The 23,410-nt window shown below is 49.4% G+C and overlaps 1 protein-coding gene and 1 long non-coding RNA gene across 2 annotated transcripts; one reads left to right on the top strand and one right to left on the bottom strand.

Moving 5' to 3' along the window:
• Window positions 1-816: 816 nt before the first annotated feature.
• Window positions 817-16,811, bottom strand: LOC135274158 (uncharacterized). Its single transcript, XR_010341940.1, has 3 exons — window positions 16,528-16,811; window positions 1,415-1,528; window positions 817-1,292 (listed from the first exon to the last, which is right to left on the bottom strand). It is a non-coding gene; the product is annotated as an uncharacterized LOC135274158 (long non-coding RNA).
• A 1,022-nt stretch (window positions 16,812-17,833) lies between these two features.
• LOC105706860 (HUWE1-associated protein modifying stress responses 1-like) lies at window positions 17,834-20,857 on the top strand. Its single transcript, XM_064374439.1, has one exon. The coding sequence runs from the start codon at window positions 17,834-17,836 to the stop codon at window positions 18,428-18,430; it is 597 nt and encodes a 198-aa protein (XP_064230509.1). The 3' UTR covers window positions 18,431-20,857.
• Window positions 20,858-23,410: the final 2,553 nt, after the last annotated feature.

Below are 23,410 nucleotides of genomic sequence, written 5' to 3'. Positions count from 1 at the left end.
AAGAGTATAGAACTGAGTCTCCCATATGGCAGCCAGTGGCATATGTGTTTATTAAAATCTAAGGGGGACAGAGGCCATGGTGAGCCAAGATCACACAACTTCACTCCAGCCTAGGCAATGGAGTGAGACTCCATCTCAAAAAAGAAAAAAAATATCTAAATGAATTAACATTAAAGAAAATGAAGGATTTGGTTCTTTGGCTGCGTGGGCCACATTTCAGGTGTTCCACAGCTGCAGATGGCCCTGAATCATGGTCCTCATTGCAAAAAGTTCTATTGGTTGGTGCTGGTGCAGCCTTAAAGCTGCTCTCCCACCCCTCCTCAAAGCCAACCGCTGTTAGGGTTTTGTTTGGTGATTCCTTTCCGAGATGATCTATGCACACAATCAGCACGTGGAGTTAATACATCCACCTAAAAAATTCAGTGTCTCCCGTGTAGTGCGAATGACCATGGAATAGTCCATGGAATGGAATGTATCCAGCTAGTTTCATAATGAAGTGCTCTTGAGTTTTTCCCGGGTTTCCTCTCTTACAATTATTCTGTGGTGAACACCATCCTCTCTGCAGAGTAAATTCTTAACAGTGGAATTCCCTGGCCACAAGATTTACATGTTTTTCTCTTTTCTTTTCTTTTTTCTTCCTTTCTTTTTTCTTTTCTTTCCCTTCTCTCCCTCCCTCTATTCCCTCTTTTTTCTTCTTCCTACCTCTTTTCTTCCCTTCCCCCCCCTCTTCCCCCACCTTTTCTCTCCCACCCACTTTCCTCTTTCTTTTACAAGGTCTTCTATGCAATCACATGATCCTAAATCACTGCAGCCTTGAACCCCTGGGCCCAAGCGATCCTCTTGCCTCAGCCTCCCAAGTAGCTGGGGATAAGGCCTGTGCCACCATGCCTCTCTATTTTTAATTTTCTTTTTTGTGGAGATGGGTCTTACTATGTTGTCCAGGCTCATTTTTATCTTAGTAGGTACTTTTCAAGGGATCTTACCCAAGGGTACCTGGATGGAACTTAGTGAGTCACTTGAAGGCCTTGTTGAAGTTTCATATCTGTCTCCTTCATCCTGGGGAGAATATTTAAAACTTCTATCCCCTTTTCATGCAGATTGCTGACTTCAAAAATTATACAAATGTTGGGAGGCTGAGGCAGGAGGATCACATGAAGTCAGGAATTTGGGACCAGGCTGGCCAAGAAGGTGAAACCCTGTCTCTACCAAAAATACAAAACTTACCTGGGTGTGGTGGTGCAGGCCCACAGGTCCAGCTTCTCAGGAGGCTGAGGCAGGTGAATTGCTTGAATCTGGAAGGTGGAGGTTGCAGTGAGTCAAGATCGCACCACTGCACTTCAGCCAGGGTACAAATAGCAGCTTTAGACTTGATCCTGCTAGGCATGACCACTGGGCACATTCAGCAGTGGATCACCTGATTCTGTCTTAGTTTCCAGTGTCTTCTCAGAGGCCTGGATTGGAGCATCTGAAGCTGGGCTGGATGTCTTGCTGCATAAATACTGTCTCCACTTCCACCTGTGCCATCAGCCTGGGTGGGGAGAAGACCCATGTCAGAGGAGAGCCGTCTTCCTCCTAAAGTCCCAACTGTCTGATGGCTGAGATTTTTGCCTCATTTCCAGAACTCCCAGGGGCCCTTGAATGTCTTGTTATTTGCTAAATGTGCAAGCACAGATTGCCTGTACCTCCCCTTGGACCTTCCCGCCACTCTCTATAGAGCTGTCTGAAGTCTGGAAATGTTTATTTGCCATTGGAGAAATTCTAGTTCCATCTGCCCCAGACTCATCAACATTACAGTAACAGCAGGCACTCTGTAACTTTCTGGAGCCTGTTCCAGCAGGCAGGAGGTCCCGTCTTCAAGTCCTGTTTGTAACCCCATACAAGATGAGGAAACTGAGACGGATGAGCTCATGAATACAAAGTGCCAGAGCTTGGGTTCAACCTCGAATCCCTGGGCCCCGGGGTTCGAGGCTTGGGTTCAACCTTAACATTTGTGGGATTTAAGGTTGGTGTGGGAAGTGTTCTGTTTGGCACCTCCTCCCCGTGTGGGTGGAGGGTGGGTCCTAGGTTGCCTGGAGAGCCCCAGTTTACACCCGCTGACCTGATGCATTTGTGACTAGTGTTCTCTTTAACTGCAAAGTGTTGTTGTTTGGGAGAGAAATTCTGTGCTCACCCTGTTCACGTGCACCCTGAGGAAGCTCTGACACCACCGCACAGCCTCTGATACACACTGGAGAAAGCCAGCGCTAGGATGTGCCTGTCAGCAGGAAGAGCTGCGAGCATCTACATCCACATGTAAACATATTTGTACACATACATTCATATACACACACCCATATATATACACATCTTTACACACATCCGCACAGACATGTCCATATGCCCACACATTCATACACATGTCTATATATAGACACATCCATGTACACATCACTGTACACACACATCCATATCCACACATTCATACACACATATCTGTGTATTTCCATATATCTGTATACATACACATCTACACACATCCACGTACAGATACATTTGTTCACAGATGCACACACATTTGTACACACACGTCTGCACACACGTCGGTGGGGATCAGGGAAACACAGCATTAAGTAGTGACGGTCTGGTAATAGTATTGTTTTGACATCTTTTGGGTAAACTGACTAGTGGCTATCAGAGGGGTGTGTGGGGTTTTTTCACAGTTTGGTGGGGCCATCAAAGATATTTGTAGTTGCTCATGGCTATTCTAGAGGATCTCTCATGTGGGGCCTTGGAGTGTAGTGAGCTGTCCCCGTGGCCCACCTGCCAGTGTCTGCACCAGTGACCAACAAATTTCTGGCTTCACGGGCCTTAAGGAATTTGGATTGTACTGTTAGAAACGCTCGTGTTCCATCATTGAAAGTGTCTGGTCACCACCTGGAGACCATTGCCAGTGGCGGGATGGGAGCCAGGAGAGCCAGGAGGATGTTGCAGTGAGACAGGTGCAATGACCAGGGCTGGAGCTGGTGTGCAGCAGAGGTGAGAGATGGGGTTTGTTCTAGTCACATAGCGATGGTCGACTGAGTTCCTGATGGATCCAATGAGAGGGTTGTCAGGGAGAGAAGAGGAGTCCTTTATATTTATGTCTGAGTTTGTAACACAAGTTTCTAATTTTGAGAAATCTGGAGTTTAAAAAATTGAGGAAGGACTGGGCACAGTGGCTCACATCTGTAATCCCAGCACTTTGGGAGGCCAAGGCAGGTGGATCACTTGGGCTCAGGAGTTTGAGACTAGACTGGCCAATATGGCAAAACCCTGTCTTTACTAAAAATAGAAAAATTAGCTGGGCACTGTGGTGTGTGCCTGTCATCCCAGCTACTTGGGAGGCTGAGGCAGGAGAATCACTTCAACCCAGAAGAAAAATGTTGCATTGAACCAGGATCCCACCACTGCTCTCCAGCCTGGGTAACAGAGTGAGACTCCGTCTCAAGAAAAATCAAAAACTAGGGAACGATCGGCATACAAAGCCATTAGCTGGGCTGTCTCCTGCCCTCTCTCTGGTCCCAGCTTGTGTGATCATGGCTGGGCTTGTTGGCCAAGCCTGTCATTCCAGGTGACACCAAGGCCTTTTCAGGGCTAGAGTGACCTGCAGCCACCCATGGTCGGCAAGGCCGAGTGGTTCCAGGCACAGCTGGAGATGAAACTGGTGACAGGGGCAGCCCTGTCATCTTTACAGGGAGCCTCATGCACAGGTGGGCAGAAAGATGGCCTCTCTGCATTGCTGAGGCATCTGCTGAGTGACCAAGCCCACCTGACAGGTAGGCGATGAGACCCCTTGTGCCCCATCATCTCCGTGGCCAGGCTAGGGTGTGGGCCAAATGCCTCCTGATGGTCCTCATCACCACAGCCTCTCAATATTAACATCCCATCTAAGGACAGATGCAGGCTCAGCGTGAGCCCCCAGAACCTCCCCCAACCTCCAATCGCCCCCAGAAACCTTAAAATAGCAGCTTTAGGGCAGTTTTTATTCTCACCCACGATAAGAAAAACATGTAACATTTTGACCTAAAATACATGGGGCATTTAAAACACACACACAGGCTGAGCAGATGCTGGCCCTGTGCCAGAGCTGGGGTGATGGCACCTGGGTGTGCCGCTTATGTGTTCTGAAAGATTCCAAGGTAAGAGCAGGAGCCGGGGCTGGGGGCACTTGGAGCGGTGGCTGTTGACCACCTCATGTGCGTGTTTGGGAGTGATAACAGCTGGCCCATTTCCACCTGTGTGTTCTGGATGACCTTCAGTGTTGCAGAAGCAGAAGCTTCAGAAGGTGAAATTTACCCAACAACCCATGATGTGTGGTTAATTCTTTTGTCATCTGTCCTATTTGATTTTGTTTCATTCTACTTTTTTTTTTTTTTTTTTAAGACAGTCTCACAGTGTTGTTGGGACTGAATGCAATAGTGCAATCTTGGCTCACTGCAGCCTCTGCCTCCTGGGTTCAAGTGATTCTCCTGCCTCAGCCTCCCAAGAAACTGGGATTACAGGTGCCCACTACCATACTTGGTTAATTTTTTTTTTTCTAGTACAGATGCTGTTTCACTATGTTGACCAGGCTGGTCTTGAACTCCTGACCTCAGGAAATCTGCCTGCCTTGGCCTCCCAAAGTGCTGGGATTACAGGCATGAGCCACTGCACCTGGCCTCATTCTACTTCATCCTTGGACCAAGCACAGTATCCCATGCCTATAATCCCAGCACTTTGGGAATCCAAGGCAGGAGGATTGCTTGAGCCCAGGAGTTTAAGACCAGCCTGGGAAACATAGTAAGACCCCTGTTTCTACAAAACCTATGTGGATATGTGTATATATACAAAAATTAGCCAATGTGGTGGCACATGTCTGTAGTTCCAGCTACTTAGGAGGCTGAGGTGAGAGGATTGATTGAGCCTGGGAGGTCAAGGCTGCAGTGAGCCATGATCCGGCCTGTCTGTGGGCTGCTGTGCAGGGCACAGGTGTTGATTCTTCAAGGAGATCACAACCCCAAGGCCCCTGGGGTATTCCTGAGTCCCCTTCTTGCCTGGGGCTGGGGGTTTTGTTCCCTAGGGGCTGACCATTTCAACTGCATGCTCTCTGTCCCTGCAGCACTGCTGGAAAGGAAGGAGGAGGATGGATGGTGGGTGGCCGCCCTGGGTGCTGAACTCTTCATGCCAGGGCTGGCGGGGCTGTGTGCCCTTGGCCTGCTGCAGCAGTGGGGCAGCTCTGGGCCAACTCCCTGAGGATCCAGTACAGCCTCCCGGGTAAGGCACTGCATGCCTGGCTGCGGGGCAGTTGGAGGTGGCAGGGCCTGCTCTCTTTCCTGCAGCTTTGGCTCTGTGAGCTAAGATATGCTGTCACCACAGGATTTTCCATTAGTCATTCTGTGGGCTCTGAGTAGGACTTAGTACCTGCTCATTAAAAAAAAGGAGTGTCTGTTGAGAGGAATTCATCCATCTCTTAAGACTTCCCCATTGACAGGTTCTAATGGAGTGACAGCTGAAGTAGACCACAGGGCCGGGGGACATGGCTGAGGCGAGGCTGGGCTGGGCCCTCCTCTTCTTGGAGCCCTGGTGGAGGGCTGCCTGGCAGAGGAGGGCAGGGTCCCTTGATCAATCCTCACAGCTCAAGCAAAGCAGCCAGCACACCAGTGCAGCACCGGCCAGAGGCTGCAGACAGAGAGCAGCTTCGATGGCCCCTACATGCTGGAGCTGGGCCACGAGCTCCACTGCACACAGATCCAGGCCTTCAGCCACAAGGTGGGTGCCCAGGCCAGGTGGGATGTCCAGAGAGAGCACCAGAGTCTGGCAAGTGGTGATCTGAGTACCCTGAGCTCATCCCCAAAGAGATGAACTTGCTCCCAATAGCATAGTCATATAGGAATGGATCCAGGGCTGGCACTTCAGCCTCAGTCTTATGTCTGTTCATCCAGGGTTGCTTCAGCCCAGGAGGCAGAGGTTACAATGAGCCAAGATAGTGCCACTGTACTCCAGCCTGGGCAACAGAGTGAGATCTTATCTCTAAAATAAACAATAAGTTAAAAAAAAAAAAAAAAGAAACAAGGCCAGGTGCAGTGGCTCACACTTTTAATTCCAGCACTTTGGGAGGCTAAGGTGGGCGGATCATGAGGTCAGGATTTCAAGACCAGCTTGGCCAACATGGTGAAACCTATCTCTACTAAAAATACAAAAATTAGGCAGGCGTAGTGGTGAGTGTCTGTAATCCCAGCTTCTCCAAAGGCTGAGGCTGGAGAATCACTTGAATTGGAGGCGAGCTATGGGAAGCACTGGGACCAGAGCAGCAAGAGGCATCTCAGTGTCAGCCAGACCTTCAAGAATGACTCGGGGCCCACACTGAGCAATCACTTCCTGGAGGTAAGCCTGGCCATGCAGCAGTCATGCCCTGCGAGTCCAGCATAGACGGTGGGAGCTAGGGAACCCCTCATGGCCCTCTGGCCCTGGCTGCAAGGATGCAGGCAGCTGAAACTCAGCCTTGGTGACTTTCTCTTTTGCATCTCCAGCCCCACGTCCCCAGGGGTAAGAAACGCTTGTCACAGTGCCAACGACTGGAAGGAGGGCTTGGGAAATACAGATTTCCAACTGTAAAAATGCATTTTGGAAACAGCAGTTCACTTTTAGTTTTTCCCAGAGTGGGAGTTCTTTTGCTGAGTTAATGATGGTGTGCTCAGCAGCTGAACAGGTGGTGGTTCTTCTACAGCATGCATTTAACCTTGTACTTTTTTTTTTTCCTTTTCACATCCAGTCCTGCAAATGGTGGTTGTTTATTATTTTTGAGATGGAGACTTGCTGTGTCACCAGGCTGGAGTGCAGTGGCACGATCTCGGCTGACTGCAACCTCTGCCTCCCATATTCAAGCAATTCTCCTGCCTCAGCCTCCTAAGTAGCTGGGACTACAGGCATGCACCACAATGCCTGGCTGATTTTTGTATTTTTAGTAGAGATAGGGTCTCACCATTTTGGCCAGGATGGTCTTGATCTCTTGACCTCGTGATCTACCAGTCTCAGCTTCCGAAAGTGCTGGGATTATAAGTGTGAGCCACTGTGCCTGACCCAACTTTTTTTCATGGGCTTCTGTCTTATTCTTACCAGGTCTCCAAGCTAATATCCCTTATGCCTGCTGCCTCAGTTTCTTCAGTCTTCTGCCTGCTTTCTTCTGAGTGTACAGCCTTGTTTCTGTGAAGCTCACTGCCACAGTGACTCTTTCTGGTTCCACGATGAGATCTTTGTCACAGTGTGGTCATTAAATGCTCACAGCGGCTGCCCTGACTGCCCTCCTGGCAGGACTAGGAACTTCTGGCCTCTCCACCATCTGGGGCTAAGACCTTGCCCAATGCCAGTGTGGCTGTCCCTCTGACTGGCTATTGAATGTCACCTCCATATCCTTTCTGCTGTGCCAGAGTCCCATGGCCACCCACAGGGCAGTGAATTTGGAAGAGTGCTCCAGGACTCGGCACACTGTGCTGGTCACAGCTGTAATTGACTACAGTGAGAGGAGACAGGAGTGTTGGCACAGGGAAGGGGGCCAGGGCAGAGTCCAGGGAGAACCAGGGCCAGCACCCAGTGTCCTCTCCCAGTCCCTGTGCCTTCACACGGGACACACTTGGCTGTCCCAGCACTGTCACCCAGGGTGTTTAGTGGGGCTGCCTAATTGGCAAGTGCTGCTTGGCTCAGAGCAAGACTCCTAGGAGGCAATAGGGGTCCGGCATAAACCACGTTTGTACAGACAGTTCAGGTGCAGAGAGACTTGTATCACTTCTAGGATTGGTGGGAACCCTCCCCAATCCAAGTTCCCAGACAACTTATGAGCAGGCCATGCAGAGGCTGCTCGGGTCTGCTGTAACAACTCACTTGCAATCTTCAGTGCCTTCTGCTCTATTCCGTTACTCCCACTCCCCTCACCATCTTAATCCCAGGAATAGGCCCTATATCCTTGAGGCCTGGGCTGGGCCTCTGAGCTGCCCAGAGACCTCATGGTGGGTGGTGGCTGCCTGTCGCAGGGCCCCTGGCCACACTGAAGAATGCCTACCTGGAGGTGATGCTGTGGCCCCTGGAGGAGGTGTGGTGGGAGTGTGCAGAGAAGGCCATGTGGTGGCTACAGGCCTCAGTGCCCAGGATGCCAGGCAACCGGGGTCCCAGGCCCATCAGGACGGCCCTAGGGGCCATGAAAGGCACCCTGGAGCCGGTGAGTGAGACCAAGGATAGGGCGTGGCTGGCAGTTGAGGAAGACGGAGACAGCTCTCACTGTGCTCTCCCTCTCCAGGTGGCCCACCAGATGCTGTCCTGGGCTGAGGCCATGTTCTCATGGGCACTGAGGAGGCTCTGCAAACCCCTGCTGGACCTGTATGACCTCATAACCAGGTAACGCAGGGTTGGGATTGGCACATTGGCATTCCTGCCACATATCAGGTGCAATGCTGAATGCTTCGCCACTCTCTGACTCACTGACTCCTCTGACCGCCCCGCACAGAGGCTTCTTCACTCCCCATTTCACAGGAAAGGAAGCTGGGGTTTCTTCCTCACTCCACAGAAACCTCGTGAGCATAGTCCCAGTGCAGGCAGGATTTTAGGAGCTGCTGCAGAGGACCACAATGGGTTAGGCTGACCCCTGCCTTCAGGAAGCTCAGTTTTACTCAGAGACAGACAGGAAACACAAGAAATCTCCAGCAGGGTGTGCACCGCTCCCTGCAGAGAGCCTCAGAGTCCTCTCTTAAGCAGGCCATTCTGCTCTGTCACATTTCCTTGCTTTTGCTTTGTAATCATCTTTTTTTTTGAGATGGAGTCTCGCTCTGTCTCAGTGATATGATCTCAGCTCATTGCAACATCTGCCTCCTATGTTCACGTGATTCTCCTGCCTCAGCCCTCCTAGTTGCTGGGACTACAGGTGTGTGCACTACTGCACCTGGCTAATTTTTTGCATTTTTAATAGAGACAGCGTTTTGCCACTCCAGGCTGGTCTCAAACTCCTGACCTTCAGTGATGCAACCCCTTTGGCCTTCCAAAGTGTTGGGATTACAGGCATCAGCCCCCACTCCTGGCCTGTTTTGTAATCTTGTAAACACATAAAAGCCCTTCTTTCTTGCAGGCCATGCAGAAGCCGACCACAGGCTGGGTGTGGCCCACTGTCCATCATTTACCACCACTGAGCCATACATTAGGTGGTGGGCTGGGGATCCTATGGTGTGGCCATGGTCGGCTTTGAGGAGAAGGTACAGTTTGAGCAAGAGCCATGGGGCCAGTGTGGGAACAGAGCTCCCGGTGGGGGCACCACTGCACAGAGGCCTGGGAGAGGGATGTGCCTGGCCTGTTTTTGAGATGGAGTCTCATGCTCTGTCACCCAGGCTGGAGTGCTGTGGTGTAATCTCAGCTCACTGCAACCTCTGCCTCTTAAATTCAAGTGATTCTCCTGCCTCAGCTTCCCAAGTAGCTGGGATTACAAGCATTCACCACCATACCCAGCTAATTTTTGTACGTTTAGTAGAGACAGGGTTTCACTATATTAGCCAGGCTGGTCCGAGAATCCTGGACTCCAGAGACTCAGTGCTGGGATTATGGGCATGAGCCACCTTGCCTGGCCTGTTTGAATAGCAAGGTGGTGGGGATGATGCAACTGGGAGGGACTGGGAGTGACTGGGAGGTTCCAAGGCTGGGGGATGAGGGGAGGACTCTGGCTTCTGCTCTGACCTAGGAAGGATGTGATCACCCTTTCACTTCAAAAGGCCCCTTTGGTCCCTGTGTTGAGAACACAGGGTTTGTGGATAGAGGTGGAGAACCCAGTCTAGAGCCAGGGGCCTGGGGACCAAATATCCTTTTCCCTCACAGCCATGAGGCCCACCAGGTACTGGGCTCCAGGCAAGGGGGCCACCCCTTCTTCCATGTTGGTGGCCTTGCAGAGCATCTGGACTCCAGCTCTGCCTCTTACTGGGATTCCTCTGTATCGGCTCCATGTGCCTCAGTTTACCCAGCTGTAGAATAAGGACTAAACCTGCATCATGGGGAAAAGGCTCCATGTAACACAAGTTCCTGGTCCTGCTGCTTTGTGGTCAGAACGTAGGCTGAGGAAGGGAAGAGCTCCCAGGGCAGGGCTTTGGCTTGGTTGAAGAATCACCTGTCTGGTTATTTGCCTACCTGGTGAGTGGGATCTGGTGGGGGTGCCAAAAAAATGGACTCACTGGCAGTGAGGGTGTTGAAACTGCTTCCTGCCCCCAGGTGCAGGGCCTCTGGGCTCCCTAAAAGGTAAGTGAGGCTACCTGCCCCTCCCCGTCACCGGCCCATCAACAACAGAGTGTGCAATGTTCCTCTTCCCACTCCACCCACATGTGAGCCAAGATCTCCCTGATCATTCAGATCTCACAGGCTTGACCCTACTCTACATATTGAGAAAGTCCCAGTCCTCCCCTCAACTGTAGAAATTTCCTAGACCTGTTGGTCAGGCACACTGGCTCATGCCTGTAATCGCAGCACTTTGGGCAGATCACTTGAGGTCAGGAGTTCGAGACCAGTCTGGCCAACATGGGGAAATCCTGACTCTACTAAAAATTCAAATATTAGTCAGGAAAGGCAGTGAATGCATGTAGTTCCAGCTACTGGAGGCTGAGACAGGAGAATCACTTAAACCCAGGAAGCAGAGGTTGCAGGGAGTCGAGATGGTACCACTATACCTGAGCTTGGGAAACAGAATGAGATTCTGTCTCCAAAAAACAAAACAATTTCCTACACCTTCCAGCTCCTGTCCTTGGCATCCACACACACAGGCCCATGCTGCCCAAGACCCAGGGGGCAGATCAGACATGACTTCAGATATCTGTGTCCTCAAAATAGGGCAGCTTCTGTCCTGGCCTCACCTCCCACGTCTGCTGTCATGCTGGCCTCTGTCCTCCTCCACCTCATGATGGGATTTCCTAGAACAAGGACAGCCCCTCCCTGAGAGGCACCCCAATGCTCTCCATGGCAGAGCTCTTCCTGCAGACCTGTGAGGTCCCCCTCTGCAGCAAAAAGAAGCAAGGCTTGGCTAGGCATAGCGACTTGTCCTGTGTGTTCCCTCTAGGAAATACTCAGTGGTGGTGATATTGCCACTGCTGCCTTGGAGAGATGAGCCCCTGGACATGGCCCGGGTGACCAGCTACCTGGTGGAGTAGAACCTGCTGTGGCCTCCAAGAGCCATCCAGGGCCAACGTGCTGGCCAAGTTCTATCAGCTCAGATGCCGCCTGCTGCAGAGTCTCTGGGAGTGTGAGTCCTGCCCTCGGCTGTGCCACCCACCCTCCTCCCTGGGAGCTCCCTGCCCCGTGGGCACAGGAGCAGGGCCATGCAGGGGCAGGTACTGTGGGGGCACAGGGAAGCCTGCAGAGGCTTGTGGCATCACAGTGCCAGGCCCAGAGCTTATTGGACATCCCAGGGTCCTATGGGACTAGGGCTGAGGCTGCACATCCTGCTTTTCTCCAGATTATAAGGCCTGGCCCAGCAGTGCAGCCAACGGCAGTGTTGGAATCACCAGTTCTGGGCTCCTGGGGAGCTTGCATGTAGCTCAGGTGAGTCTGCTAACGTCTGTGGACTCAGCTTCCTCTACTGTGAAATGCAGGTAACCACGTGGCTCACTCACATTCATAAGGGGCATGAAAGGTTCTTAATGCATGAGGGAGCCCCTCATGTCCATGGGGAAGCCACGTACCCAGGCTTGGCAAGGAGCGGTTTATCTGTGTGGGACTCACATGGACGCATACGGCTCCCTAGAAGTGTGGGTGTAGTCAGGTCTTAGCATGCTGATCTTGTAGAAAACAGCCTGGTCTTCAAGTTCTGTGTGTGTGACCATGGGCTTCTCTGTGCCCCTCAGTTCTGACAGCTGACCATGGGGCTGGTAGTGCCTCCCTTGGGATGCTGGCCCTGGCCATCAGGTGTCTGGCTGTGCACGATGGATGGTGCTTTCCTGCCATGGGCACGAGCACCCCCAAGGCACAGCTCAGGGGCAGTGCTGGCTGGACTGGTCAGAGCTGCTCCTTCACAGGCCATCTCTTCCCTACCCTGAACAGGGCAGGTCTGCAGGACACTGCTGTCCTGTTTAAGGGAGCCGTTGGTCATCCACTTAAACAGTCAATGTCCCCCCCCCCAGTAGCTTCCTTGAGATTAAATGGATGACTTGTATGATTGTTTTTTTTGAGACTAGATCTCACTCTGTTGTCATGGTTGGAGTGCAGTGGTGCAATCTCGCCTCCCTGCACCCTTGACCTCCTGGGTTCAAGTGATCCTGCTGCCTCAGCCCTGCAAAGTGCTGGGATGGCTTAGCACCACCATACCTGGCCGATGTGTGAATTTTAAGTGCATGGTTCAGTGTCTTCTAGTTTATTCAGAGTTGTGCATGCCTCACCACAATCAATTTTAAAACATTTTTATCATTCTAAAATGAAACCCTGCAGCTACCAGTCTGCCTGCTGGGTCCATGGCTGTGCCTGCTCTGGACATCTGATGTAAACAAACAGAAGTATGACTATGTGGCCTCCGAGCCAGGCTTTGTTACTTAGCACAGCAGTTTTGTAGCGGGTCTGAGGACTCCATTCCTTGTTAGGACTGAATTGGGCCATACCCCTTCAGCTCATGTCATCCTGAAGCAGGTGGGGATCGCTGCACCAGGGGAGGGGGACTCCTGGCCTCAGGGTAGGCTAAGCCAGGGCTCTAGGCATTGGTGCCCAGCAGGCACTGGGCTCCCCCTGTGGTGGGTGGAGCTTGCTCCACTCACCCTGCCTTTGGGGCTGCTTCTCCCCAGACCATGCCCTCATGACCCGGGCCCAGCATGTGGTGACTTTTGACAGCCAGGTATGGGACCTCAGCACCCAGTGTGGCAGCATCTTGCTGGCCCAAGACTTTGCTCACAACACATGCTGAGTTGGACAGGCTTGGGACTCATGGCCCTGATTGTGGAGCTGAACCACCTGACCTTCATCTTCTACCCCCAGCCTGCAGGTGAGGAGGAGAAGCCCGAGCTTTCCCCAGAGACCTGTGCCTGTGGTAGATTGCCTGGGGAGATGGCCCTTTCAAGCTTGTTCCCTGGCTGTGGGTCAGCCCTCCTACCCACCCCCTCTGGTCCACAGGCCTACAGGCTGTACAACTCCTCCCTGCCAGGGGAGAGATGTCCAGACCTCCAGCTGCCTCTTGCCATGAAAAGGAGGGACATTCCCAGAATTGAGCTGGCCAGTGAGGATGAAGTCTCCATCTCCTGTGACATGCCCACTGGCCTCTGCAGCCTGACTCTGCGCCTCTGGCACCACAGTGAGTCTGGGCCCCAGCAGGGTTGACCCTATCACCAAGAGCCTATTCGGGATGCACCATTCTCAGCTTCCAGTGTGACAGGTCCCCGGGCTGTAGGCGGCCACTGTGGTTGAGATGATGGCACCGAGGCCCAGGGCTTTCTGTCCACATCCCTGGGATATGTGACTCCAAGGTGGAGTTGGCCTTTCTGTTGTCCCTCGGCCAAGGAGCACAAAGCGCAGGCCTGGATTCCAGCCACTTGAGCTGAGACATGGAGAGGGGATGGGGGGACACACACTGTCCTCAGTCCCTGTGCTTTCTGTCCCTCTTCTGATGAGGCTTTGCAGCCAGAGCCCTGGGCTCCTGGAGTCTGGGGTGGAGGGATTCTACCAATCCTCCATGTGCCTCAGGCTTGTCTCTCATACAGATCCCCTGGGGGAGGATCACAGGCTCTCAGGACCACCTCAGCTTCCCTCCTCCCCACAGGTGTATCTGCTGGCCTTCTGGGCACCAACGACAATGAAGCAGGCAATGATCTGATGTTGCTGGATGGCTCTGTGGCCCGCAGCCTGGAGGAGCTCAGCCTGGCCTGGCAGGTGAGCAAGTGCACCTGCCCTTCCTCCCTCTGGCTGAGGCTCTTCAGGGCTGTTTGCTGAGTGTCCCAGGAGAGGCAGGTGGCCTGCTGGCTCTGCAGAGGTCTTTGAAGGCCCAGGGTTGGGGGGAGTCTCCTGCAGAGGCCAGTGTATATGGGGGAGCTACATGGTCCAGCAGGAGGCCTGAGTCTTGTGTCTGTCCTGCCAGGTGGATGGTGACTGCAGGGCCACTGAGAAGACTCAGCAGGCCTGCCCAGGACAGAGCTCCATCTGCCTGGCCTTCTTCCAGGGTCCCCACTCCAGCTTGGCGAACTGCTTCCAGGTGGTGAATGTGTGCCTGGGCCCTGGGGCACAGAAAGCCCTTTCCCCAGTCTACCCTGGGGAGTGGCAGGGAGGAGAGGTCTAGGATAGAGCCAGTGACTGGGTGGCCCTGATTTCAGGTGGAGCCTGCACCACTCCTTAGCCTGTGTGTGCAGGACCCCTGTGCCACCCAGGAGCTCCAGCCTGCCCCCTGGTGGCCACCTGTGTGCCTGCAGCTTCGTGTCCCTGGCCCCTCCTCCACAGTGCGGTAAGCCACCCCAGACAGCGGGCACTCTGCCCCCTGTCTGGCATCTGCCTTCCAGCCAGAGGGAAAACCCATCTCTTTCTGTTGTCAGGGAGGACAAATAATTGTCATTTAAGGACCTAAGAGTCAAAACAAAACATTTAGAGCTTGACACAGCTTGGATATGTGTCCCCTCCAAATATCACAGTTGTTAGAGGGGGTACATCCCTCATGGATGGCTTAGCACTCTCCGTTTGGTGAAGTGTGATTTCTTGCTGTATTAGTTCACATGAGAGCAGTTTGTTTATAAAGAGCCTGGCACCTCCTCTCTCTTTGCACCCCCTCCTGTTTCTGCCGTGATTGTAAGCTTCCCAGGGCCTCACCAGAAGCCAAGCAGATGCTGGAGCTGTGCTTGTACAGCCTGTAGAACTGTGAGTCAATTACATCTCTTATTTATGAACTGTCCAGGCTGGAGTGTAGTAGCACAATTTTACCTCATTTCAAATTCCACTGCCCAGGTTCAAGCAACACTCCTGCCTCAGCCTCCCAAAAATACAGTCAGGTATTTTTGTAGAGATGGTGTTTTGCCATGTTGGCCAGGCTGGTCATTAATTCCTGACCTATGGTGATCCACCTGCCTCGGCCTCCCAAAGTGCTGGGATGACAGGCTTGAGCCACCATGACCAGCCTCACTAGGGATTTGAGTGTCCACTCCTGTTTAGAGAAAATGCTCAGCCCCTGTTTTCCCTCTGCTCTCATACCGCAAAAATCATCATCAACACAGAAGATGACTTCTGTGAGCAAATGTGTGGGGTTTGTCCCCACTATCGGGCTGAACCTCTAATTCAGTTCTAACACTAGCTACCTGGAGATTCTTCAGCCAGTGCTGCCAGCCAAAGCCCCACTAAAAGGGCATAGAGGTCAGTATCAACATGAGGAGTGGACTTCCAGGAGCTACAGATGCCAGAATTAGTGGCTGCCATTCATAGACATTTGAAACTTAATCAATTGGAAAATATGACAAAGGGAGGATGAAATGAGAGGATCCAACCTGTCTCAAAGAAATTCCAGGCCACGTGTGGTGCCTCATCCCTGTAATCCCAGCACTTGGGAGGCCAAGATGAGTGGATCACTTAAGGTCAGGAGTTTGAGACCAACCTGGCCAACATAGTGAAAACCCATTTCTACTAAAAATACAAAAATTAGCCAGGAGTAGTGGTGTGTGCCTTTAATACCAGCTACTCGGGAGGCTGAGGCAGGAGAAATGCTTGAACCCAGAAGGTGGAGGTGGCAGTGAGCCAAGATCTTGCCACTGCACTCCAGCCTTGTGACAGAAAGAATGAGAGTCTGTCTCAAGAAAAATTCTAGAATGAAAACAGAGAAAGGACCCTTTAGAGTCAGGAGGCACAATCCCCAATACAATAAATCCATCCATACCTAGACCCATCAAAACAAAATTGCAGAAAGACAAAGAACGGGTCCTAAAAGCTACTAAGGAGGGTGGAAAGAAGGAAGAACATGTTGACAATTGCTTTCCCCCCAGCAGCAACAGAAGACAGTGGAGTAAGAGAAAGTAAGCATGAGGTTAGAGTTTAGATCCAGCTCAGCTATTGCTTAATGAAATAACCTCTCAGCACTGATCTGTCTAGAGATCTCTCTACCACAAATGGACACTTACTCAAGGGACACATCCACGTGTTCATTTACGTACTGTCTGTGTCTGCTTTCCTGCTACAGGGGCAGAGTATGTGCAAGGAAGACCACATTTTTGCTCTCTGAAAGACTCATTTAGGAGGATGGAAAGATAAGCTACAGATTGGGAAAAACATTTACAAACCACCTATCAGACAAAGGACTCATCTCCAGAGACTCATCTCTAAAGAACTCAAAGCTCGAAAGTAGGCCAGGTGCGGTGGCTCACGCTTGTATTCCTAGCACTTTGGGAGGCTGAGGTGAGATGGCTTGAACCCGGGACCTCAAGGCTGCAGTGAGCCATGACTACACTCCTGGCTGCATGACAGAGTGAGATCTTGTCTCACAAAACAAAACCTTCAAAGTAAAAAATGGGAAACACATGAACAATGTTTTCACTCCCAGCCATAGAGAAACAAGACAGTGCTACACACCTGAGCTCCATGAGTTCTGGCATGGGTTGGTGAGTTGCAGGGACTCCGCAGCATAAAGCTTTAGTTGAACATCCAAATGGCCAGGTTGTGATTTCAAAATCTACTGATGAGTGCACTATAAAAAGCACTGTTCTAGTGCCAAGAAGGTGGTGGCTGATGAGAAAAAAGTGAGGCTTAGAGGCAGGAATCAAGGTCACGGCCTACCAACCAGATCCTCTCGGGAAGCAGCACTGGACTCATGAAGTGCCAAGACAGGAGGTGGTGTGGCTCCACGGGAAGCTTGGAGAATCTGGAATCAAGCAGAAGCACTCATTGTTCTGACCATGTAAATACAAAACTGTCAGCGACTACTGCCATCAACAGAACATCTGGGAGGACAGGCAACTCAGAAGATTTATAGCCACAGGGTAACAATGGAGTATTATCTGCAGTTAAGGTCCTCTGTCTTCCTCTCAGGGTTTATTTATTTATTTATTTTTTTGAGACGGAGTCTTGCTCTGTTGCCCAGGCTGAAGTGCAGTGGAGAAATCTCAGCTCACTGTAACCTTCTCCCAGGTTCCAGCAATTCTCCCGCATCAGCCTCCTGAGGAGGTGGGATTACATACATGTGCCACCACGCCCCGCTACTTTTTTGTGTGTTTTTAGTGGAGACCGGGTTGCATCATGTTGGCCAGGATGGTCTCAAATGTCGGACCTCATGATCAGTCTGCCTCAGCCTCCCAAATTACTGGGATTACAGCTGTGAGCCACCGTGTTTGGCCAGGTTTATTTATTTTAAATTGAGGGCTAAATTCTTCCCCACTCTTGGACACCAGTGAAGTATTTAAGAAAAGCAGTCGCCAATTACAGTTAACATTTGAAGGGCAAATTTAAAGCTGGTTGTAAGTTACAAAATAAAGTCATCTTGGCTCAGTCTTTGGGGTGGGCTCGGCGGCGCAGGCTGGGCTGCACGGAGGGCTTGGCGGTCAGCGGCGGCGGCAGTGGGAAGGCCGCTGCGCCATGGGGAGGCGTTAAATCGGCTCCGGAGGGCGAGGCAAGGGGCGGCAGCGGTCATCTGGTCCGGGGCGACCTTCGGTCGGGCCCGGGGGTGGGAAGGCTTGGGGCGGGGGTCGTCCCTGGTTGTGCGGGGCGGCGGGGCAGGGCTCGCCGGACGTCGGGGTACAGGAGGCCTGGGTCGCTGCAAGGAGAAGGCGCCGTCGGCCGCCAGGCCCTGTCGCCGGGCCGTTCGACGACGACGCTCCCTCGGGGGCCCCGCCTGAGGAGGACGCGGCGGCGGCGGCGGAGAGGCCGCGGGAGGCCGCGGAGGATGGAGGAGCGGAAGGAGGAGGGCGAGGCCGAGATCCAGGAGCACGGGCCCGAGCACTGGTTCTCCAAGTGGGAGCGGCAGTGCCTGGCCGAGGCCGAGCAGGACGAGCAGCTGCCTCCCGAGCTGCAGGAGGAGGCAGCGGCCGCCGCGCAGCCCGAGCACAAGCAGCAGAAGCTGTGGCACCTCTTCCAGAACTCGGCCACCGCCGTCGCTCAGCTCTACAAAGACCGTGTATGTCAGCAGCCAGGACTTTCTCTCTGGGTCCCCTTCCAAAACGCAGCCACCGCCGTCACCAATCTCTACAAAGAAAGCGTGGATACCCATCAACGAAGTTTTGATATTGGAATTCAGATTGGCTATCAGCGACGCAATAAGGATGTGTTGGCTTGGGTTAAAAAACGCAGAAGAACTATTCGTAGAGAAGATTTGATCAGCTTCCTGTGTGGAAAGGTTCCTCGACCACGAAACTCTAGAGCTCCCCCAAGACTGACTGTAGTGTCCCCTAACCGAGCTACTTCAACGGAAACTAGCTCATCTGTAGAGACTGATTTGCAACCCTTCCGGGAAGCCATAGCTCTGCATGGTAAAGCCGTTTAAACATATTTCTTTGGAAAATGGTTAAGAGGGTGCCTGTGGACCCATTTTTCACATTTAGGTTTAGGTCCGGATATATTGACTTTTTTTGTCTTTTACAGTAACAGCTTTCTCTAGAAATGTTTAATAGAATGTAAGCTAAGAACTTACATGGGTGAACTTACTCTGTCAGCTAACCCATCCTAGAAAATGTTTTCAGAAAGTTAGTTTGAGCTTATTGGTGTTTAAAATGACAGATTTTTCTGCAGCGTTAGAGTATATCACTTTACACTTACATATTGTATATGTTTTTTTTCCTCTTCTGAGGTCAAAGAGGAAGTTCTTGTGTCTTAAGAATTCTGCTACATTTCTAGGCTGGGTGTGGTGGCTCACGCCTGTAATCCCAGCCCTTTGGGAGGCCGAGGCCTCGGATGGTCAAGAGATCAAGACCATCCTGGCCAACGTGGTAAAACCCCGTCTCTACTAAAAATACAAAAATTAGCTGGGCATGGTGGCACATGCCTGTAATCCCAGCTACTCGGGAGGCTGAGGCAGGAGAATTGCTTGAACCAGGGAGTCAGAGGTTGCAGTGAGCTGAGATTGTGCCACTGCCTTCCAGCCTGGTGACAGAGCAAGACTCCATCTCAAAAAAAAAATTCTATTACATTTCTAGTTGCTTGCTCCATGACAGGCAAGTAAGGTGGGAAATTGTTGGGTTAGTTCTCATGGGACCTGGCACCTCCCTTGACACCTTTCTTACCTAGTATGCTGTAGATTGTGAGAGAGGACAGATGTAAGACTCAGTTTTCCTTCTGCCTGTTGTCCCTCAGGTCCCTTGCACTTTAATAGGCGGGACCAGTAGAGATGCAGCCAGTGGACAGGTACATCACCATCTTGCCAGTCCAGACCTGTTGTAAGAAGGCACTCTTGGCTTAGGGATTTTAGTATTGCTGGAGAAGCCTGGGGAGTGTAGTCAGTGATAAGTCTGTTGTTGCCTGTTGCTCTCTAATACAGACTTCCAAATAGAACTGGGAGAGTTAACCTGTGTGACAGCATTTAATACTGCTATAGAAAAAAAGCAACAGAATAAGACTTGCTTGAAACCAAGATGAAAGCATGTATCATGCAGATCGCTAAGCAAGTAGAAGTAATTAGTTAGGTGTCATGAGTCTTGTTGAAAGTTAACATTTTTGGACCATAGTACAGGTCATCTAAAATGAAGTAACCTGGTAAGGTACTAAGAACTAGTGGGATATAAAGAAACTTTATTGAAATTGAATCATTGAAACTTTATACCTGTAGAGATCTTGTTCTCTCTGGCAAACCATGATTCTTTCCTAAACCCCAATGTTTTTTTTTTTCAGCTAGATAGTGTTTAGGACAATTAAAAACAAAAACATTAATTGCAGGAAAGTTCAGGTTGTATGGATGCAGTACTTAAGACTGCGCATTATTCCTGATACAGTGGAGTAGTTAGGCTGTCAGAACTTTGGAAACTCAGACAAAAATGTGACTGATCTGTTTCTGCTGAATTAGAGAGTTTCACATCTTTCCCCCTAAAGTTTGGGAAAACAATTAACTAGAGGTGTACATAGTTTGTTAGATTAATTGTAGTGCATGGTAATATTTGATGCAGTTGTCTCTCCTTAAGTATTGTGATTTTCTTCCTTTATTAAGAGGGTTATGGCTCATTCCATGCTTCTCTTAGGGTATCTTTTTATTGTATTGTGCTATTAAACTTTAGAAGATAGTTTTAAGAAACATAAAAACCATGCTTGTTAACTTAACGGAGTAGTGTACATAATAATAACAACGGCAGGCCAGCCCCCTCTGCCCTGAAAAACTCCAACTCCCATTACATTTTCTCATATTTGATCTGTTCAACCTGTTACTTATTGTTTTCCTGAACTTTGGGAGTTTTAAGTAATGATACAGTTGAAGGGACTATTTATAATTTTCACATGTTTAAGTTGTGAGGATTTTCAAAAGTTTGAATATAAGACTTTGTGTAGGAAAAAAATGATCTTTCCCTTCAATAAATTGTTAATGTAGAACTAATCCAGTATAGATCGGAGACTGAATGTATTCTTACTCTTAGGGTTCATACCTCTAATTCATACGGTTAAAACAGTGCTGTGATGAAGTAATAGGGCCCTTTGAAAGCATCTACAGAAACATAAATTATACTGAGTTGTGCTCTACTGGTTTGTGAGAACATCAGTGTATTGGGGAGAGTAGTAGTTTAATTTGAATAGTTAAAGAAAGTAATTTGAATGGTTCCAGTAATAGGGCCATTGTTAACTAGTAATGTAAATTAGTGACTTTAACTGGGTGTCCTTATTATCTGATTTGTTGAATTGTCTGAAGTAAAAACTGTTAAGATGCTCTTTTAAAAATGTATTTGGAAACACCATAGTCAAAGTAAATACAATGTCTGAATTCAGTCTTGCATATTATGTGCTTAGCCAAATTTATGAAGTTAAGTTAGGTCAAATTGAAATTTTTGGAGGTTTACATTTGGGGTGAATCTAAATCAAGTAGGATTCATCCCGGGGATGCAAGGCTGGTTCAATATACGCAAGTCTATAAATGTAATTCACCACATAAACAGAACCAAAGACAAAAACCACATGATTATCTCAATCGATGCAGAGAAGGCCTTCGACAAAATTCAACAGCCCTTTATGCTAAAAACCCTCAATAAACTAGGTATCGATGGAACGTATCTCAAAATAATAAAAGCTATTTACAACAAACCGACAGCCAGTATCATACTGAACGGGCAAAAACTGGAAGCATTCCCTTTGAAATCTGGCACTAGACAAGGATGCCCTCTCTCACCACTCCTATTCAATATAGTACTGGAAGTTCTAGCCAGAGCAATCAGGCAAGAAAAAGAAATAAAGGGTATTCAATTAGGAAAGGAGGAAGTCAAATTGTCTCTATTTGCAGACGACATGATTGTATATCTAGAAGACCCCATCATCTCAGCCCAAAAGCTCCTGAAACTGATAAGCAACTTCAGCAAAGTCTCAGGATACAGAATCAATGTGCAAAAATCACAAGCATTCCTATACACCAATAACAGACTTAAAGAGAGCCAAATCAAGAACGAACTGCCATTCACAATTGCTACAAAGAGAATAAAATACCTAGGAATACAACTAACAAGGAATGTAAAGGACATCTTCAAGGAGAACTACAAATCACTGCTCAATGAAATAAGAGAGGACACAAACAGATGGAGAAACATTCCATGTTCATGGTTAGGAAGAATTAATATCGTGAAAATGGCCATACTGCCCAAAGTAATATACAGATTCAATGCTATCCCCATCAAGCTACCAATGACCTTCTTCACAGACCTGGAAAAAACCACCTTAAACTTCATATGGAACCAAAAGAGAGCCCGCATAGCCAAGTCAATTCTAAGCAAAAAGAACAAAGCAGGAGGCATCACGCTACCAGACATCAAACTCTACTACAAGGCTACAGTAATCAAAACAGCATGGTACTGGTACCAAAACAGAGATATAGACCAATGGAACAGAACAGAGGCGTCGGAGGCGACACAACATATCTACAACCACCCGATCGTTGACAAACCTGATAAAAACAAGCAATGGGGAAAGGATTCCCTGTTCAATAAGTGGTGTTGGGAAAACTGGCTAGCCATATGCAGAAAGCAGAAACTGGACCCCTTCCTGACACCTTACACTAAAATTGACTCCAGATGGATTAAAGACTTAAACATAAGACCTAACACCATAAAATCACTAGAAGGAAACCTAGGCAAAACCATTCAGGACATAGGCGTAGGCAAGGACTTCATGACCAAAACACCAAAAGCATTGGCAACAAAAGCCAAAATAGACAAATGGGACCTAATCAAACTCCACAGCTTCTGCACAGCAAAAGAAACAGTCAATAGAGTGAATCGGCAACCAACAGAATGGGAAAAAATTTTTGCAGCCTACCCATCTGACAAAGGGCTGATATCCAGAATTTACAACGAGCTAAAAAAGATTTACAAGAAAAAAACAAACAAGCCCATTCAAAAGTGGGCGAAGGATATGAACAGATACTTTACAAAAGAAGACATACATGAGGCCAACAAGCATATGAAAAAATGCTCATCATCACTGGCCATTAGAGAAATGCAAATCAAAACTACATTGAGATATCATCTCACACCAGTTAGAATGGCAATCATTAAAAAATCTGGAGACAACAGATGCTGGAGAGGATGTGGAGAAATAGGAACACTTTTACACTGTTGGTGGGAGTGTAAATTAGTTCAACCATTGTGGAAAACAGTGTGGCGATTCCTCAAGGACCTAGAAATAGAAATTCCATTTGACCCAGCAACCCCATTACTGGGCATATATCCAAAGGATTATAAATCGTTCTACTATAAGGACACATGCACACGAATGTTCATTGCAGCACAGTTTACAATAGCAAAGACCTGGAACCAACCCAAATGCCCATCGATGATAGACTGGACAGGAAAAATGTGGCACATATACACCATGGAATATTATGCAGCCATTAAAAACGAGGAGTTCGCGTCCTTTGTAGGGACATGGATGAACCTGGAAACCATCATTCTCAGCAAACTGACACAAGAACACAAAATCAAACACCACATGTTCTCACTCATAGGCGGGTGTTGAACAAGGAGAACATATGGACACAGGGAGGGGAGCACTATACATGGGGGTCTGTTGTGGGGGAGTGGGGGGGACAGCGGGGGGGTGGGGAATTGGGGAGGGATAGCATGGGGAGAAATGCCAGATATGGGTGAAGGGGAGTAAGGCAGCAAATCACACTGCCACGTATGCACCTATGCAACAACCTTGCATGTTTTTCACATGTACCCCAAAACCTAAAATGCAATAAATAAATAAATAAATAAATAAATAAATAAATAAATAAAATAAAAAAAAAAAATAAAAACCTAAAAAAAAAAAATAAAAATAAAGTCATCTTATGAACTCTCAT

Source organism: Aotus nancymaae, unplaced genomic scaffold (assembly GCF_030222135.1).
Source record: "Aotus nancymaae isolate 86718 unplaced genomic scaffold, 86718_ANA_hifiasm-v0.15.2.pri h1tg000011l, whole genome shotgun sequence".
Taxonomy (NCBI): domain Eukaryota; kingdom Metazoa; phylum Chordata; class Mammalia; order Primates; family Aotidae; genus Aotus; species Aotus nancymaae.
The sequence above is the reverse complement of the archived record's forward strand: the minus strand, read 5'-3'. Positions and strand labels throughout refer to the sequence as shown.